The sequence below is a fragment of the Macaca thibetana genome, chromosome 6 (assembly GCF_024542745.1).
Source record: "Macaca thibetana thibetana isolate TM-01 chromosome 6, ASM2454274v1, whole genome shotgun sequence".
Taxonomy (NCBI): Eukaryota; Metazoa; Chordata; class Mammalia; order Primates; family Cercopithecidae; genus Macaca; species Macaca thibetana.
In genome coordinates, this window is record NC_065583.1 from 162,608,458 (window position 1) to 162,628,414 (window position 19,957).

The 19,957-nt window shown below is 39.8% G+C and overlaps 1 protein-coding gene across 1 annotated transcript in view; it reads left to right on the forward strand.

Moving 5' to 3' along the window:
- Nucleotides 1-19,957, forward strand: part of DNAH5 (dynein axonemal heavy chain 5) — a 248,666-nt gene that overhangs the window by 74,494 nt on the left and 154,215 nt on the right. Inside the window, exons 29-32 of the mRNA XM_050793010.1 lie at nt 867-1,066; nt 4,027-4,180; nt 12,553-12,716; nt 17,537-17,693. Of these exons, the coding sequence (XP_050648967.1) occupies nt 867-1,066; nt 4,027-4,180; nt 12,553-12,716; nt 17,537-17,693 (675 nt within the window). The remainder of the gene's footprint in view (nt 1-866; nt 1,067-4,026; nt 4,181-12,552; nt 12,717-17,536; nt 17,694-19,957) is intronic.

The window sequence follows — 19,957 nt, forward strand, 5'->3', positions numbered from 1 at the left end:
GGAAAGGAGAGAAAGGATCAACAGATATTTGAAGAAAATTTGGTGATGAAGGGAACATGATAGGAGAAGGAAGGGGTGGGCTAAAGATGAACTCTAGATTTTTCTTTTTTGCTGAGAGAACCAAGTGGATGAAGGTGCTGACCATGGAGATGGGGAACATGGGAAGGGGGTCAGATTGGGTGACAAGGTACAAAGATCATGGGCTTGATTAGGGACATGAGTCTGATATTTCACAGACTGTGTTTGGGGTTTCCTTGAAACATCTCAGCAGGGAAGTTCAGTAGGCAAATGGATGTGGGTCTTGCCTGGAGATATGAAAGTGATTGAATTCATAGGTGTAAATGAGCTCACACAGAGGGCAACAGAGTGTGGGAAGAAATGAGGGTAAAGGAAGGGCTTGACTAATGGTCTAGGAGAAGGGTGAGGCTGCAGAGGAGACCGGGAAAGTGACCAGAGCCATGGGAGAAATCAGGTTTCTGCTACCTGTGTTCATTCACACGCTGCATTCATTTAACTTTAGAGGTAAATCAGAAATACATAGAATTTTGAGTCAGTGATTAAAGTTCCAAAATTTAAAAGTGATTTCCATATATTTTCTGTCATCTTTCTTCCTGGACAAGTTTGCTGGGAAATTTTATAAATTAAAGTTCTGTTTTTCAGTCATATCTTTATCTCCATCTCTCCTCATGCATCAGTATCTGCATATACACATTCTATTTATTATATTGCATTTTAGGTCTGGAAATACAAAAGTTTACATATATATATATATGAAGCAAATAGCGAAGATAGGGTCTTTCACCTGGACTGTTAAGGAAGGACATATGACTTTCATGCAATAACATGAGAGCTTGCCATTTTGATAGGACATCTGTATCAGTGCGGTGAAAGAGAGAGACATTGAGCAAAAGCTGAAGCAAGTGATCAATGAATGGGACAATAAAACATTCACCTTCAGCAGCTTTAAAACCCGTGGAGAGCTCCTCTTGCGAGGAGACAGTACCTCAGAAATCATCGCCAACATGGAGGACAGCTTGATGTTGCTGGGTTCCCTACTGAGCAACAGGTGGGAAACACATCTATCTTTTCCCTTAGATTTGAGAACCATGATAGCAAACATTTCAAATTAATGAAAAATCCATTACAATAATAGCCTTCATACAGTCTACTCAATGTTGAAAATACTTGTTTTCATTAAGTTGATTAATTAATTAATTTTTATATCCAAAACATGTTTTTATTCAGGCACCCACTTATAGATAAATAAGCGATTATATTTCAATTATTCTTGGTTTCATTTTGGCCTCAGTCACTTGTTCCAGCATGTGTAACTCTGGTTTTATTTCATTATCCTCTATTTGCGGGATATGTCTGAGACCATCCACTGGACAAAATAACGCAACGTTATCATTAGCTACTCAGATTTTGGGGACATTTCAACTTTTCTGCTGACAAGCCTGACTGCACAGCTTACAGCTCTATAGGCTGTAGAATCTAGAAGGAACATTATTTTGAATTCCAGAATAATCATTTTACTCGAAAAACCTTTTTTGCCAGTTTCTATGGACTAGAAACTCTTAGTTGTTTACATACTTTATTTTTTATATTTGTATAAATTTATGGGGTACGTGTGAATTTTTTTTTTTTTTTTTTTTTTTTTTTTTTTTTTTTTTTTTTTTTTTTTTGAGACGGAGTCTTGCTCTGTCACCCAGTCTGGAGTGCAATGCTGCGATCTCAGCTTACTGCAACTTCAGCCTCCCGGGTTCAAGTGATTCTGCCTCAGCTTCTTGAGTACTGGGATTACAGGCAACAGCCACCATGCCTGGCTAATTTTTGCACTTTTAGTAGAGACAGGGTTTCACCATGTTGGCCAGGCTGGTCTCAAACTCCTGGTCTCAGGTGATCTGCCCACCTTGGCCTCTCAAAGTGCTGCGGTTACAGGCGTGAGCCACTGCATCCGTCCACATGTGAACTTTTGTTACGTGTGTATAATGCGTAGTGGCCACCCCTCACATTTTGGACATACAAACTATACAGTCATGAATTTACATTTCCTTGTTTCATTGCTTCCATTTGCTCTTTCTGAAATAATGTTTTTGTTCCCCAGAATCTTCTCAAATATACGGTAATTGTGCAGAATGTAGATACCATTGAGATATGAATTTGTTGTTCTATTCTCGCTTTAAAATATCACCCAATTCTCTGTATATTTGTGTATCAATACTTTTAATGTTGGAAATACCGTGTACTTCATGCTATTTCAAAAAATTTCTCTTATTTCAGTTTATTTGTTACACTAAAGTAATATGGGGATATAAAGTTAGAACATTAGTGATCTTGAGTTTGGACTTCTCAGGATTTGGTGAGTTTTAATGAACTTGGTTAGTATTCATACCAAACCAGAATAAAGGATACACAGACAATAATATACCCTAGGGAGATAGAAAAGATACACATATAAATATAAATTAAGTAAAAATTATCTAGTTGGGCTGGGAAACTTTTCTTATCAATAGCATCTAATCTACAGATAGAGTTATTGGGAGGAATATTTTTTCAATATATACTTATTGAACCTTTGCTATGTGAGCAATGTACTCTTCTAGGTGCTGTGGATAGAACAACAAATAAAGGAAAGATCTCTGTTTCTATGGACCTATATTCCAGTGAAGAGCACACAAATATTCAGAAAGATGCGTGGAATATTAAAACAATTTGGTTAACAATTAAGAATATGGAAATTAAACTTTTATGCAATAATACGACTTCAAGTCCATATTATGTGGGGCTAGAGAGATCCATGAAGGGATAAGAAAGAGAAGAAGAAACATAAAGATAGGCTGTACAATCATTTAGGATTAAGTTTGTCTGTAAATAACAGAAGCACCACATACAAAATGGCTAACATAACACTGATGCTTATATTGCTCACGTGTAAAAGAATTCTTAACATAGATGGTTCAGGTTGGAATGGGGACTTCACCACATCATCAGGGACCCAGGTTTGGTCTGGCTCACTCATCTGTCTTTCCCAGGTGTGACCTTATTCCCCATGCTACCCATTACATCCAATGCCGCTACTCAACATTTCATGTAGAAATGCAACACGCCAGATACACCGAAGGAACTTAAAAAAAAAATCCCAATGCCAGGGCCACGTCCCAGACTCATTGAATCAGAGTCTCTGTAGGTAGGACCCAGGCAGGCATCAGTAATTTTTAATGCTGGCGAGATGATTCCAGTGTTCAGCTATGAGATCATTCCAGTGTTCAGCTAAATTAAGCACTGTTGATGTGGAACTTAGTCTTCTGACTGCACATTATTGCAAAGGGAAGCCGGGAAATTCAGTAATTTAGCTGGGTAGTTATGAGCCCACATGGAAAAGCAGAAGGAGAAAAGGACATTGGGAGGCTACCTGCAGGCAGTCTGTCTTAAAGAGGAAAAGGGGAAGACAGATTAACTATGGAAGAGGCAGTAACCTTGCACACATGTATATCAAACATGAGTGGGTTGGACACAGGTACATGGGAAGTTAGGAAGAGACTCAGAAAAGGGGAGGCTAATGAGAGAGTCCGGGTGTTATCATATTTGAAGATTGAATTAGTTGTCTGGTCCCCACTGATGATTCTATAAAGGCTCCATATTATATGAAAAACCAGAGACTCCATGAAATAGGCACAGAAGTTCAGGAGAGCAAATATGATTCTCACAGCCGTAGCAGCACTGAGGATAATTATATCACCCTGGAAGCTTGGTGGAATCAAGTCTAATGCCTGACCTACTCCTTAGATTACAAATCTCCCACCCTTCTCTACACTCTGGATCGAAAGGGAAAAAGCTAGACTAACAATGCACAATAAATGGGGATGAATTAATCACTTGGTTGCATCACTTTAAAAGCCAGCAACATAATGAAGGTTGTAAAGAAAGAGGTTAAAAATTAAGACTTTTAAAAAACCTTTTTAGTTTGAAAACCACAGCACAACCAAAACCAAAACCAAATCCTAAACCTATTTCTTATTTTAGGTACAATATGCCATTCAAAGCCCAGATTCAAAAATGGGTGCAGTACCTTTCCAACTCAACAGACATCATCGAGAGCTGGATGACAGTGCAAAACCTGTGGATTTATTTAGAAGCCGTCTTTGTGGGAGGAGACATTGCCAAGCAGTTGCCCAAGGTTTCCTAATCTTCTTTATGATTTCATCATATTTTTTTCAGAGCAAGATCTCAGAACGAATACACCCTTAAATAATGCAATAATATTCCACTTCCATTGAACCCTTTCCTTCAATATTTTGTTGTCACTGTTAATACTGTTATTCTGCAACAGGAGTGAGGAATTGTGGAAAGGAAAGGGGTGACAATCAGAGTAAGAATGCTGCAAAACTGTGGAGGTTTGATAGATAATAGACCGTTAAAAAACAAAGAATAAGTGGTTGCATAATTGATATGCTTCTTTAGATAATTTCAAGGTAGAATTTGGAACTGTAGAATTATGGTGCAGTTATCTTGACAATGGTAGGCTAATTTGTTCTACTACTGACGTTTTAAAGTAATCCATACTATACAATGTACCCAATTATATCTGTACAGTACATTTGAGGGGTGGAAATTTGCAGAAAAAATCCCCAAAACAAAAAGACCTTCTTTTAGAGATGTCGACTATATATTTATCATCAAGTCATAACCTTCTTACTAGGTATATATGGAATATATTTTGAGATTTTTAAATGAACACTGTAACCAATTCTTAAGGATTCTTATTCAATTACCTTAAGCTGTATGCAGGATTATAACATTTTAACAATATATTTGAGTTTTAGAAGCATGATTATATTAAATGTTTTCATGACATAGGTTTCCGAACTTCTTTGGTTAGTTTTCAGTTTAATTACAGATGACAGATCAAATTAGACTGCAGACCATTTATTTTGGAGGCAGTAGTGAAATGTATTCACTCACTAAATTTTACTTTATTTTTGATTTTTATTTGTGCATGTTTTTTATCTTCTTTTTATTTTTTAAAGGTTTTAAGTAGGAGGTTTGGATTTTTTTTTTTTTTAATTATACTCTAAGTTCTGGGATACATGTGCAGAACGTGCAGGTTTGTCACATAGGTATACATGTGCCATGGTGGTTTGCTGCACCCAGCAACCCGTCATCTACATTAGGTATTTCTCTTAATGCTATCTCTACCCTTTCCCCACATCCCCTGACAGGCCCCAGTGTGTGATGTTCCCCTCCCTGTGCCCATATGTTCTCATTGTTTAATTCCCACTTATCAGTGAGAACATGTGATATTTGGTTTTCTGTTCCTGTGCTAGCTTGCTGAGAATGATGGTTTCCAGCTGCATCCATGTCACTGCAAAGTACATGGACTCCTTCTTTTTTATAGCTGCATAGTATTCCATGGTGTATATGTGCTACATTTTCTTTATCCAGTATAACATTGGTGGGCATTTGGGTTGGTTCCAAGTCTTTCCTTTTGTGAACAGTGCTGCAATAAACATACGTGTGCATGTGTCTTTATAGTAGATTGATTTATAATCCTTTGGGTATATACCCAGTAATGGGATTGCTGGGTCAAGTGGTATTTCTAGTTCTAGCTCCTTGAGGAATTGCCACACTGTTTTGGCTTTTGTTGCAATTGCTTTTGGTGTTTTAGTCATTAAGTATTTGCCCATTCCTATATCCTGACTGGTATTGCCTAGGTTATCTTCTAGGGTTTTTATGGTTTTAGGTCTTATGTTTAGATCTTTAATCCATCGTGAGTTAATTTTTGTATAAGGTGTAAGGAAGGAGTCCAGTTTCAGTTTTCTGCATATGGCTAGCCAGTTTTCCCAACATCATTTAATAAATAGGGAATACTTTCCCCATTGCTTGTTTTGTTGGGTTTGTCAAAGATCAGATGGTTGTAGATGTGTGGTGTTATTTCTGAGGCTTCTGTTCTGTTCCCTTGGTCTATATGTCTGTTTTGGTACCAGTACCATGCTGTTTTGGTTACTGTAGCCTTGAAGTTTAGTTGGAAGTCAGATAGCATGATGCCTCCAGCTTTGTTCTTTTTGCTTAGGATTGTCTTGGCTATATGGATTCTTTTTTGGTTCCATATGAAATTTAAAGTAGTTTCTTTTCTAATTATTTGAAGGAAGTCAATGATAGCTTGATGGGAATAGTGTTGAATCTATAAATTACTTTGGACAGTATAGCCATTTTTATGATATTGATTCTTCCTATCCATGAGCATGGAATGTTCTTCCATGTATTTGTGTCCTCTGTTATTCCCTTGAGCAGTGGTTTGTAGTTCTCCTTGAAGAGGTCCTTCACATCCCTTATAAGTTGTATTCCTAGGTATTTTATTCTCTTTGTAGCGATTGTGAATGGGAGTTCACTCATGATTTGGCTCTCTGTTTATCTATTATTGGTGTATAGGAATGCTTGTGATTTTTGCACATTGATTTTGTATCATGAGACTTTGCTGAAGTTGCTCATCAGCTTTAGGAGTTTTTGGGCTGAGACGATGGGGTTTTCTAAATATACAATCATGTCATCTGCAAAAAGAGATAATTTGACTTCTTTTTTTCCTATTTGAATACCTTTATTTCTTTCTCTTGCCTGATTGCCCTGGCCAGAACTTCCAATACTATGTTGAATAGGAGTGGTGAGAGAGGGCATCCTTGTCATGTGCCAGTGTTCAAAAGGAATGCTTCTGGCTGTTGCCTATTCAGGTATGATATTGGCTGTGGATTTGTCATAAATAGCTCTTATTATTTTGAGATACGTTCCATCAATACCTAGTTTATTGAGAGTTTTTAGCATGAAGGGGTGTTCAATTTTATCGAAGGCCTTTTCTGCATCTATTGAGATAATCATGTGTATTTTTCATTGGTTCTGTTTATGTGATGGACTATGTTTATTGATTTACATATGTTGAACCAGCTTGCATCCCAGGGATGAAGTTGACTTCATCGTGGTGGATAAGCTTTTCAATGTGCTTTTTGATTCAGTTTGCCTGTATTCTATTGAGGATTTTTGCATTGATGTTCATCAGAGATATTGGCCTGAAATTTTGTTTTTTTATTGTGTCTCTGCCAGGTTTTGGTATCAGGATGATGCTGGCCTCATAAAATGAGTTAGGGAGGAGTCCCTCTTTTTCTATTGTTTGGAGTAGTTCTAAGAGGAATGGTACCAGCTGCTCTTTGAACCTCTGGTAGAATTTCTAGAAGAAACTTATCCATTTCTTCTAGATTTTTCTAGTTTATTTGCGTAGAGGTGTTTATAGTATTCTCTGATGGTAGTTTGTATTTCTGTGGAATCAGTGGTGATATCCCCTTTATCATTTTTTATTGTGTCTATTTGATTCTTCTCCCTTTTCTTCTTTAGTAGTCTGGTTAGCAGTCTATCTGTTTTGTTGATCTTTTCAAAAAACCGGCTCCTGAATTCACTGATTTTTTTGAAGGGTTTTGCATGTCTCTATCTCCTTCAGTTCTGCTCTGATGTTAGTTATTTCTTGTCTTCTGCTAGCTTTTGGATTTGTTTGCTCTTCATTCTCTAGTTCTTTTAATTGTGATGTTAACGTGTCGATTTTAAATCTTTCCCACTTTCTCCTGTGGGCATTTAGTACTATAAATTTCCCTCTAAACAGTACTTTAGCTGTGTCCCAGAAATTCTCATATGCTGTGTCTTTGTTCTCATTGGTTTCAAAGAACTTATTTATTTCTTCCTTAATTTCGTTATTTACCCAGTAGTCATTCAGGAGCAGGTTGTTCAGTTTCCATGTAGTTGTGCGATTTTGAGTGAGTTTCTTAATCCTGAGTTCTAACTTGATTGCACTGTAGTCTGAGACTGTTTTCTGTGATTTCTGTTCTTTTGCATTTGCTGAGGAGTGTTTTACTTCCAATTATGTGGTCGATATAAGAATAAGTATGATGCAGTGTTGAGAAGAATGTATATCCTGTTGATTTGGGGTGGAGAATTCTGTAGATGTCTATTAGGTCCGCTTGGTCCAGAGCTGAGTTCAAGTCCTGAATATCCTTGTTAATTATCTCATTCATCTGTCTAATATTGAGAGTGTGGTGTTAAAGTCTCCCACTGTTGAAGAGTATGGGTATTAAAATGTAAGATTTATGATGAAAATCTAAGTGGAGTGGCTCTTGTTAGTTTACTTTTCATATTGAGTGATGCATGAGGTAGGCGTTCAGAGTAATATTCTGCATCATAGTGAGAGAGAAGCATTTTTAATTTTACTTAAAAGTAAATTAAATGTAATTAAATTACTAGTGAATCATTTTACTAATTGTACTTTTATGCTATAAAATACAGTACATTTGAAAATTTTTAGACTATGTGTAAGCTTAATTTTGTAATTAAATATTTCTTTAACATGTTAAAAAAAAGGCTCCTACTATTATTGTGTGAGATTCTAAGTCTCTTTGTAGGTCTCTAAGAACTTGCTTTATGAACCTGGGTGCTCCTGTATCAGGTGCATATATATTTAGGATAGTTAGCTCTTCTCATTGCATTGATCCCTTTACCATTATGTAATGCCCTTCTTTGTCTTTTTTGATCCTTGTTGGTTTAAAGTCTGTTTTATCAGAGAGTAGGATTGCAACCCCTGCTTTTTTTTGCTTTCCGTTTGCTTGGTAAATATTCTTCCATCCCTTTATTCTGAGCCTATGTGTGTCTTTGCATGTGAGATGGGTCTTCTCAATATAGCACACTGATTAATCTTGACTCTATTAAATTTGCCAGTCTGTGTCTTTTAATTGGGGCATTTAGCCCATTTACATTTAAGGTTAATATTGTTATGTATGAATTTGATCCTGTCATTATGATGCTAGCTAGTTATTTTGTCCATTAGTTGATGCAGTTTCTTCATAATATCAATGGTCTTTACATTTTGGTTTGTTTTTGCAGTGGCTGGTACTGGTTTTTCCTTTCCATATTTAGGGCTTCCTTCAGGAGCTCTTGTAGGGCAGGCCTATTGGCGACAAAATCCCTCATCACTTGCTTGTCTGTAAAGGATTTTATTTCTCCTTCGCTTATGAAGCTTAGTTTGGTTGGATATGAAGTTCTGGGTTGAAAATTCTTTTAAGAATGTTGAATATTGGTCCCCATTCTCTTATGGCTTGTAGGGTTTTTGCAGAGAGATCTGCTGTTAATCTGATGGGCTTCCCTTTGTGGGTAACCTGACCTTTCTTTCTGGCTGCCTTTAACATTTTTTCCTTCATTTCAACCTTGGTGAATCTGACGATTATGTGTTTTGGGGTGGCTTTTCTTGAGGAGAATCTTCTTGGTGTTCTCTGCATTTCTTGAATTTGAATGTTGGCCTGTCTTGCTAGGTTGAGGACGTTCTCCTGGATAATATCCTGAAGAGTGTTTTTTAACGTAGATCCATTCTCCCCATCACTTTTAAGTACACCAATCAAACGTAGGTTTGATCTTTTCACATAGTCTCATATTTCTAGGAGGCTTTGTTCATTCCTTTTCATTATTTTTTCTCTAATCTTGTCTCCACGCTTTATTTCATTACGTTGATCTTCAGTCTCTGATATCATTTCTTCTGCTTGATTGATTTGGGTATTGATACTTGTGTATGGTTCACAAAGTTCTTGTGCTGTGTTTTTCAGCTCCATCAGGTCGTTTATATTCTTCTCTAAATTGGTTATTCTAGTTAGCAATTTCTCTAACTTTTATAAAGGTCCTTAGCTTCCTTATGTTGGGTTAGAACATGCTCTTTTAGCTCGGAGGAGTTTGTTATCATCCACCTTCTGAAGCCTACTTCTGTCAATTCGTCAAACTCATTCTCTGTCCAGTTTTGTTCCCTTGCTGGTGAGGAGTTGTTTTCCTTTGGAGGAGAAAAGGCATTCTGGTTTTGGAATTTTCAGCCTTTTTGTGCTGGTTTTTCCTCATCTTCATGGATTTATCTACCATTGGTTTTTGCTGTTGGTGACCTTCAGATGGAGTGTTTGTTTGGTTGTCCTTTTTGTTGATGTTGATGTTACTGCTTCCTGTTCATTAGTTTTTCTTCTAACAGACAGGCCCCTCTTCTCCAGGTCTCTGGAGTTTGCTGGGGGTCCAATTCAGACCCTGTTTGCCTGGGCATCACCAGCAGAGGCTGCAGAACAGCAAAGATTACTGCCTACTCCTTCCTCTGGAAGCTTTGTCTCAGAGGGACACCTGCCAGATGCCAGCCGAAGCTCTCGTGTATGAGATGTCTGTTGGCCCCTGCTGGGAAGTGTCTCCTGTCAGGAAGCATGGGGTCAGGGGCCCACTTGAGGAGGCAGTCTGTCCCTTAGCAGAGCTCGAGCCCTGTGCTGGGAGATCTGCTGCTCTCTTCAGAGCTGGCAGGCAGGAACGTTTAAGTTTTCTGTAGCTGCACCCCACAGCTGCCCCTTCCCCCAGTTGCTCTGTCCCAGGGAGATGAGGGTTTTATCTATAAGCGCCTGACTGGGATTGCTGCCTTTTTTTCAGAGATGCCCTGCACAGAGAGGAGGAATCTAGAGAGGCAGTCTGGCTACAGCAGCTGTGTGGTGTTGTGGTGGGCTCTGCCCAGTCTGAACTTCTTTGTGACTTTGTTTACACTGTGAGGGAAAAACTACCTACTCAAGCCTCAGTAGTGGTGGACCCCCGTACCCCCACCAAGCTCAAGCATTCCAGGTTGACTTCAGACTGCTGTGCTGTCAGTGAGAATTTCAAGTCAGTGGATCTTATCTTGCTGGGTTCCATGGGGATGGCATCCACTGAGCAAGACCACTTGGCTCTCTGGCTTCAGCCCCCTTTCCAGGGGAGTGAACAGTTCTGCCTCACTGGCGTTTCAGGTGCCACTGGGGTATGAAAAAAATGGCTGGGTGTGATGGCTCACACCTGTAATCCCAGCACTTTGGGAGGCCAAGGCAGGTGGATTACCTGAGGTCGGGAGTTCGAGACCAGCCTGGCCAACATGGAGAAACTCCGTCTCTACTAAAAATACAAAATTAGCTGGGCGTGGTGGCACATGCCTGTAATCCCAGCTACTTGGGAGGTTGAGGCATGAGAATCGCTTGAACCCAGGAGGCGGAGGTTGCCGTGAGCCGAAATTGCACCATTGCACTCCAGCCTGGGCAAAAAGAGCAAAACTCCATGTAAAAAAAAAATAAACAAAAAACAAAACTGCAGCTAGCTCAGTGTCTGCCCAAACGGCCACTCAGTTTTGTGCTTGAAACCCAGGGCCCTTGTGGTGTAGGCACCCGAGGGAATCTCCCGGTCTGCGGATTGCGAAGACCATGGGAAAAGTGTAGTAACTGGGCCGGATAGCAGTGTCCCTCACGGCATGGTACCTCATGGTTTCCCTTGGCTGGGGTGGGGAGTTCCCCAAACCCTTGCACTTCCTGGATGAGGCAATGCCCCACCCTGCTTCTTCTTGTCCTCCGTGGGCTGCATCCACTATCTAACCAGTCCCGATGAGATGAGCCAGGTGCCTCAGTTGGAAATGCAGAAATCACCTGCCTTCTGCGTTGATCTCGCTGGGAGCTGCAGAGTGGAGCTATTCCTGTTTGGTCATCATGCCCAGGATTCCCATGTTTTTCTTTTTAATGAGTGAAGAAGAATCTAAAATTGGACTTAGAAATTTTTATGCAGAGTATTTAAGGTGCTAGGTGTAGTTTCTTCCTTTCATATTTGATAGTATATACTCATTGGTACATACAGAAGGCTTTAAAGAAGAAATTGAAAATTTGGGGCTGGGTGCAGTGGCTCATGCTTGTAATCCCAGCACTTTGGGAGGCTGAAGTGGGAAGACTGCTTGAGCCCAGGAGTTCAAGACCAGCCTGGCCAATTTGATGAAACCTCGTTTCTACAAAAAACAAAAAACAAAAAAACAAACAACAACAACAACAAAAAACAATTAACTAGGCATGGTGGCACATGCCTGTAGTCCCAGATGCTGGAGAGGCTGAGGTAGGAGAATCACTTGAGCCCAGGAAATCAAGGCTGCAGTAAGCTGTGACTGAGCACCTGTACTCCAGCCTGGACAACAGAGTGAGACCCTGTCTTAAAAAAAAAAGAAGAAAACTTCTATGATTCCTGCCCTCTCAAGATAATCTGTGCATTTGCCATTAAATTTTTTTACAATATTCCAGTTATACTGGAATTAATTTTGTATCTTTATTTTTGAATACTTTTTCTATATAAACAAACAATCCAGTGCTCAATATAGAAAATATAAAAATAGGAAATGTACTTCATTTAGAGATAACCCCTGAAAAGAAAGATGTGTCCTTTCTTTTCATATTTTCTTGAATTGTATTATTACTTTTGTATTCATTTCTTGTTTTAACTTAACATAATGGGAGTCCCAAGGTTGAGCTAAGGATACTTACTTAATACAGGGGATGATACGGCACAGAAAGCCCAATACGAACTTCAATAAAATGTGTATGACATTTGGCGTATATTGCTTGGATATCTGGACCGTTAAAACTCTAGCCTCAACTGGAGGAATGTGAGATACTTTGTCTTTGAGATCACAGACGTGTCCAAATCTAAGTGTGCTTTGTTACCTTGTTCTCATAGGAAGCCAAGCGCTTTTCTAACATAGATAAATCTTGGGTGAAGATCATGACTCGGGCACATGAAGTGCCCAATGTAGTTCAGTGCTGTGTTGGAGATGAGACCCTGGGGCAGCTGTTACCGCACTTGCTGGACCAGTTGGAGATATGCCAGAAATCCCTTACTGGGTAAGTTCCCTGGCTCTTTGAAAGCTCTCAGTATCCTTGAGACAAAAGGATATAGGGAGACTAGATAGCATTAGCCAAATTTGTTTTCGTTTGCTAAGGCTTAATTCATGTATAAAGCTGTTGCACAGATGAAACTGATATTTTGAAGCCTTATGTTCTCATCAAACACTTGCTAGATTTGTCCTGATGTTGGACTCATGGGACTTAACGTTGCTTCCATCACTGGGATGACTGTATGAACATTCTCATACAGTGCCTGCTTTTAAAAATTAATACACCCGTTTTTCTGATATTCTTCTTGGATAAACATCTATAGAACCAACATATTTTATTATGCTCATTATATGAAACAGTGTTTAGTATATACATGCAATCAGGATTATATTAAAAAGTATCTAATATAATATCTATCTACACACACATTTATGCGTATGGAGGCTTGGTGAATTCCAAGAGTCATAAAGTTTTTTTGTTTGTTTTTTTTCCCTTGGTTAATCACAATACAATAATGTGAGTAGAAATATGTTACATAGTAATATGCTAAGTGTACATTGACAAGGAAGTTAAACTCAAGCACCTGAGCATTTAATTTAAATAATGATGTCTCCTTGGCCCACTCGGAGACAGTTATCTTTCCCCATGAATTCATCCTGAAGGCCTCATGACCTGTACTAGTGTCCTGTGAATAGCCAGCTTGTCCTGTGCACTGCAGGACTCAGCTCATCGAAGCCAGGCTGCCCTCGTAGTCACGGGTGATGGCTAAAATACTGGGCTTCAAATGGTGCTCTGGCAGCATCTCGATGAAATAGATAGTTTATTAAAGTTGAACAAAAAAAGTGACTATACTAAAAATGGAAAAAAGACCTGTATGGGGGTGCTTGTAAGCAATATGGATTACTTATTTATTCTTGGCTAACCAGAAAAAGTTTTGGGACGGCTGCTGAAAAATAACCATGCAATGAGAAAGTTAAGGTCAAAGGAAAAAAAGGGCTAATAAGCTCAGAGGGTAAAATTGGTGCAGAGAAAAACTACAAATGGACCTTAGATTAGAGAGCAAAGATCCTTCCTGGGGCCCAAGGTAAACGGTGACAAATGATAGGTTCATGAGATTCATAGAATAAAAGTTACTTGGGGAGACATTATGTTTTCTTGTCCTCAAATTGATAATTTGGACGAATTTCTATTGTGTATCCTTTTAAAAGGGAACCCAGAGCAGAATCTTCATCTACTTTCTTATCACAGCATGAATCAAACATGAGCCTCTCTAATGGAATGGCTTCTTCCAGGGAACTAAGGGAATGGAATCACTGCATACACTTTAATGAATCCTCCATGAATATCACTTTCATATCCATGTTGGTGGAAGGTATTGGGCAGCATAAGACGTGAGAGATGTAAACCCTGACAACAATGCAGAGGACAGGCAGTCTGCACTGCTGGTTAAGGACAAATTCTTAGGCTTCAGCATATAGCTGGGGAGATGTGGAAGTTGGTGGACTTTTAGGAAAGTTGAGGAGTCTGAACAAAACCATGCTTACATGGATGTCCACCCCACTACCTTGAAGCTAGCGGTAGGGCCAAAGTTTTCTGTTTGCAAATATTTGCACGTTTACTCTAATTTAGGTGATGGGTGTTTCAAAGGCCTGTGCTGTAGAGCAGAGGTCCTCAAACCTTGGAACCAGTCCGTGGCCTGTTAGGAACAGGGCTGCACAGCAGAAGGTGAGTAGCAGGTGAGTGAGTGAAGGTTCATCTGTGTTTACAGCTGCTCCTCATCACTCTCAATATCACCTGAGCTCTGCCTCCTGTGAGATCAGCAGCAACATTACAGTCTCATAGTAGTGCAAACCCTATTGTGAACTGTGCATACACCCTATTGTGAACTGCACATGTGAGGGATCTAGGTTGCGCACTCCTTATGAAAATCTAATGCCTGATGATCTGTCACTGTTTCCCATCATCTCCAGATGGGACCATCTAGTTGCAGGAAAACAAGGTGAGGTCTCTCACTGACTCTACTTTATGGTGAGTTGTATAATTATTTTTACCATGTAATAATAATAGAAACATAAGTGCACAATAATAGAAGTAAAGTACACAGTAAATATATTGCACTTGGATCATCCTGAAACCACCCCAACCCCAGGTCTGTAGAAAAATTGAAAAATTGTCTTCCATGAAATTGGTCCCTGGTGGCACAAAGGTTGAGGATTGCTGCTATAGAGTTATCACTATACACCTAAAGAGGCTTTTTAAACACCATGGCTGTAGCCAACACCAATGTCAGTAAAGTACCCTTTAAATGTTCACTTTAAAGCAAAACCATTTGCAAGTAATTCTTCTAACATAAAGGTCTAGAAAAATGGAGTCTTAGGGATTAATTAGTTGATCTCCTTTATAAAATTATTAGATCAAGTCAAGTAACTGTTGAAGGACAAAAAGGTTGTTTTCTAATGATGGATGCTGCGCCATTCCATTTAGCCTAATAATTATTTAGCATGACCAAATGTGGTTCAGGCACCACTGACAGTTCTTAGATATAGACGCAGCATGAGTGCTATGTGCCTAACACCAGGATCAGGTCAGAGAAAATGAGGAAAGTGTTTCTGAAAGTTTCCCTGCTCTGGGCGTTCTTCAACATGGAAGGACTGAGGGGCAGGGATCACTAAAACATCATGCAGGTTCAGTCACCACTTGCTGAGGTACCATCTACTGGACTACCTACAGCTGAGTTTATTACTTTTCTCTCCCTCATCTTCCACCCACCACCACAGACAGACAGACAGACAGACACACACACACGCGCACACACACACACACACACACGTACACATGCACAACCCCCTCTCTGTTTTTTCTCTTTTTTTTTTTTTGAGATGGGGTCTTGCTCTGTCACCCAGGCTGGAGTGCAATGGTACAATCTCGGCCCACTGCAGTCTCCATCTCCCAGGTTCAAGTGATTCTCCCACCTTAGCCTCTCGAGTAGCTGGGATTACAGGGGCGCACCACCACACCCAGCTATTTTTTGCATTTTTTTTTTTTCAGTAGACACGAGGTTTCACCATGTTGGCCAGGTTGGTCTCAAACTCCTGACCTCAGGTCATCCACCCACCTCAGCCTCCCAAAGTGCTGGGATTACAGGCGTGAGTCACTGCGCCTGGCCTATTTTTCTCTTTTTTATTCTTTCTTTTTACTATGAACATATTGTACTCTATCACCCAACATTTGGGCATTATTTTATAACCACGCAGAGAAAATGTCTACTCTAAAATTGTTCACACTTTAAAAAAATTTTTATTTTATTTATTAAGTTTTTACTGAGCTTTCCCTTTTGATTCTGTTACCAAGAAGAGGTTATGAGCAACATTTGTAAGCCTTGTGTAAACATTTGAGAAATCGTATTTATACAAAAATGACACCCTCCCAAGCTGTCGAGGATCAGCATGGACATGAAGGGTCTTCACACAGATCAGATCGTAATTTGAGTTGGGGTCATCGGACTGTGTCCGTGAATATAAGGTATCTTCTCTATACCATCACAGGAGTTTGGCTGTCAACAACAAACACTGGGGTCTACTCGAGGGTGGAGGTGGCAGGAGGGTGAGGATTGGAAAACTACCTATCAGGTACTATGCTTATTACTCGGATGATGAAATAATCTGTATACCAACCTCCCGACATGCAGTTTACCTATATAACAAACCTGCGCATGTACCCCTGAACCTAAAATAAAAGTTGACGCCAGGTGTGATGGCTCATGCCTGTAATCTCAGCACTTTGGGAGGTTGAGGTGGGTGGATCATTTGAAGTCACGAGTTCGAGACCAGCCTTGGCTAACATGGTGAAACCCCATCTCTACTAAAAAAAAAAAAGAAAGAAAAAAGAAAAAAAATTAGCCGAGCATGGTGGCACAAGCCTGTAGTTGCAGCCACTTCGGAGGCTGAAGCAGGAGAATCACTTGAACCCGGGAAGTGGAGGTTGCAGTGAGCCAAGGTCATGCCACTGCACTTCAGTGAAAGAGTGAGATTCTGTCTCAAATAAAAAAGTCGAAAAAGGGCTAAAATGAATAATAATACAAGTGATAAGGGAAGAGCAAAAATTAAAAAAGAAATTAAAACAGCTGGTAAAGTTTCAAAAAGAAGTACAATTAAAATAATCGTAACAAAATATGCTAGAAAATGAAGATAGAAAGCTATAGTTAAGAAAACAACAGAATACACATATCCGTAGCATCAGGAATGACCGTAACAGAAAGAAATACAGAAACAAAAGCCTGCCTGAAAGCAGCTCAGCGATCGGAACATCCAGTGAACTTTGGAAACTCCTGGAGGCAGAGACGAGCGCCACAGCTTTTCCACGGAGCTCGTCACAGCTGGGTTTTGCTTCTGCTTGGATGATGAATTCATTGGATTCTCTTTTAAGTTACAATTTCAAGTATTGTAGGGAGCCTTTAGATGACACAGTGCTGGGCTTGGAAACCCAAACCCAAACCCAAAACCAAAACCTGCCTGGGTGTGTTTTTATCTTACTCTCTACCTAGAATGTACAAGATTTTCCAGACTGTGCAACAGGTGTACATTATACTTGTGAAAAAGGAGGGAATTCGGCCACCAATTTTGGGAAAAAATTATTTCTCCATCAGAATATGGACTGTTATTTGACAAAATTCTTAAAAAATCGAAAAATTGTTGAGAAGTCATGTGGGAAAATCAGAATGTTACAAGTCTCACAATCTTCCCCCCTTTTCCCATCCAGGTTAATTTATTCTTTGAACGATGAGCTTTGTGTGGTTATAAAGGTTTATGTTTTTCCTCTCCTCGCAGGTACTTGGAGAAAAAGCGGCTGTGCTTTCCTCGATTTTTCTTCGTCTCAGATCCTGCCCTTCTAGAGATTCTGGGGCAGGCATCGGACTCCCACACTATACAGGCCCATTTGCTGAACGTGTTTGACAACATTAAATCTGTCAAGTTCCATGACAAGGTTCGCCTAATTCTAATGGCAGGCCAACAGTCACCGTACCTTAGAACCTCAACTATCTTTAAGTAGCTCTTTGAAAACGGGTTTATAACAAGGGTTGCCTCCCTGTTCATTAGCTCTTGGCCAGTGACTAAAAAAAAATCTTGGGGCCCAATTTACCTTCAGAACTGTATAATTTCTTGTTATCCAAAGTGTAGATTCAAATTAAAAAAATGCTAGTTTAAGATTAAGAATGCATTTTATGTAGCATTCATGGTTTTACACACAAAGTTAACTAGTCAGAAATCCAACAAGATAAAAAACCAGCTGTTCACAAAATAACGTCTTAACAGACTTGCCCTTATGATTTAATTGTTTTAATCTGGTTTCGGCATACTTTATTCAATTTTTTTTTTTTTTACACTTCCATGTGTCTAGAATCATGAAGCTGCATGCGACTCACGATAGGTCATTTAACTTGATGGAGACCACACCTGCACAGCTGCCGAAATCTATTGTCTAATCCATCCCTCCACCCAAATTCCCTAGGAAAGTGACTCTTCTTGTTAGATATCGTATTCAGTTTCCCTCTGGTGCTTCATACAAAACCCTAGTAACATTCATTTCTTCATCCTAGCATGCAGTGTTACATTTATTGAGCAACTACCATGTTCCAGATGTCATGCTTAACACTGGGAATACACTAGCCTTCCGTGAACTTGTGCTCGGGTCGGGGAGACAGGGAAGTAAACAAGTAGCCCTCAGAGTGCAGTTAGGGGGGTGTTAGAGCTATTCCATTCGAAGCAATGAAAAGCCACTTGTTAAGGTCAAGCTCCTTGCTATCTGCTAGACATGATGCTGGCCTGGGGTTCCCAGGAAGAATATATTGTGATCAACAGTGAAGTCAGTTTTATGTAGTATAACACTTCAGAGAAATTGGGCAATTAAATTGCTGATAATTTGGGACTTCAATGATTATTATTGTGCTCCATTAAGCACAAAGATCATGAGAATGCCCATCAGGGAGCCCTCACCTGGGTGTATGGGGGTGTCAGGGAAGGCTTTCTGCAGGAGAATGTAAATTTGCGCTGATGTTTTAAAGGTAAGTGGAATATAACCTTGCAGGTGAAGGGAAGTACGGTCAGGTCAGAAGAAGAGCATGTGCAAGGGAGTTCTGGGTGCCCTTAGGTGTGGGAAGCCTAGGATGTCAGCAGCGTGGCTGTGTGAGGGAGTGTATTCATTTCCTAGGGCTGCCGCGGCTTAAAACAACAGAAATGTATTCTCTCAAAGTTCTGGAGGCTAGAGGTGACTGCATCTTAAATTGATCACATCTGCAAAGACGCTATTCCCAAATAATGTCACATTCACAGGTGTCAGGGCTTAGGACTTCAGTATATCTTTTTGAGAGTCACAATTGGGCCCACAACAGGGAGCCATGAGCAAAGAGTGAAGTGGGGATGGGCAAGATTCCAAAGGCCAAGCGCATCACATGATGGAATTCTGCTTCATCCCGAACATGATAAAAAGCCATGCGAGGCATTTAAGCAGGATAGTGACCTGATCTGTGTTTCAGAAACATTCTCTGGTGCAGTGTAGGAGGCGGAATAAAAGGGGGCAAGGAAATCGATGTAAGAAGCCATTGCAAAATCGGGATAAAAAAGGCTGAACAGCTGTAACAAGGCTTGGTTAGAGGGGACAGAGAGGAAGGAAAACAGGATGGATTTTAATGGTTCAAAAATCAGTGTTTCTTGTTGTTTTATTGGGTGTGTGGGTTGAAAGAAGGGACTTAATTCATCAGAAAAATCTTCCTGATGTTTTGCTTAAATCCTCTGCCACAGCACTAGGACATCATGGTCCAAGAGCAAAGCTTCTCACTGTCTCAAGTTGTATGGAAGATAATTTAAGTATCTTTCAGCATCTTATTTACCGTGTAGCTCCCTTTTGTTAGTTAAATGCCCACAGACTTTTAGCCTTTGTTCTTAGCAGTTGCTTCTTAAGATCGTGTTGCTTTTGTTTTTTGTTGCTCCTGCCATAAGGTTTCTACAGTCAGGGGCAGATTTTGTTTGTGTGGGTGCTAAATCTTGTAAAATTATAAATACAAATTCATATTCAAGACCTTGGAAACGGTCTGTGTAAGTGAGGGGCCCTGAAGCTGAAGCCCCATTAGCTTTTTGGTAGATCACTTCTGTCTACAGCTAAGGAGGACTTAGTATAACATTTTAGATTTTAGAAGCCTCATTTCATTTGGGAAACTTTAGAGATTTTAAAAATCATCATATTTGTATTAA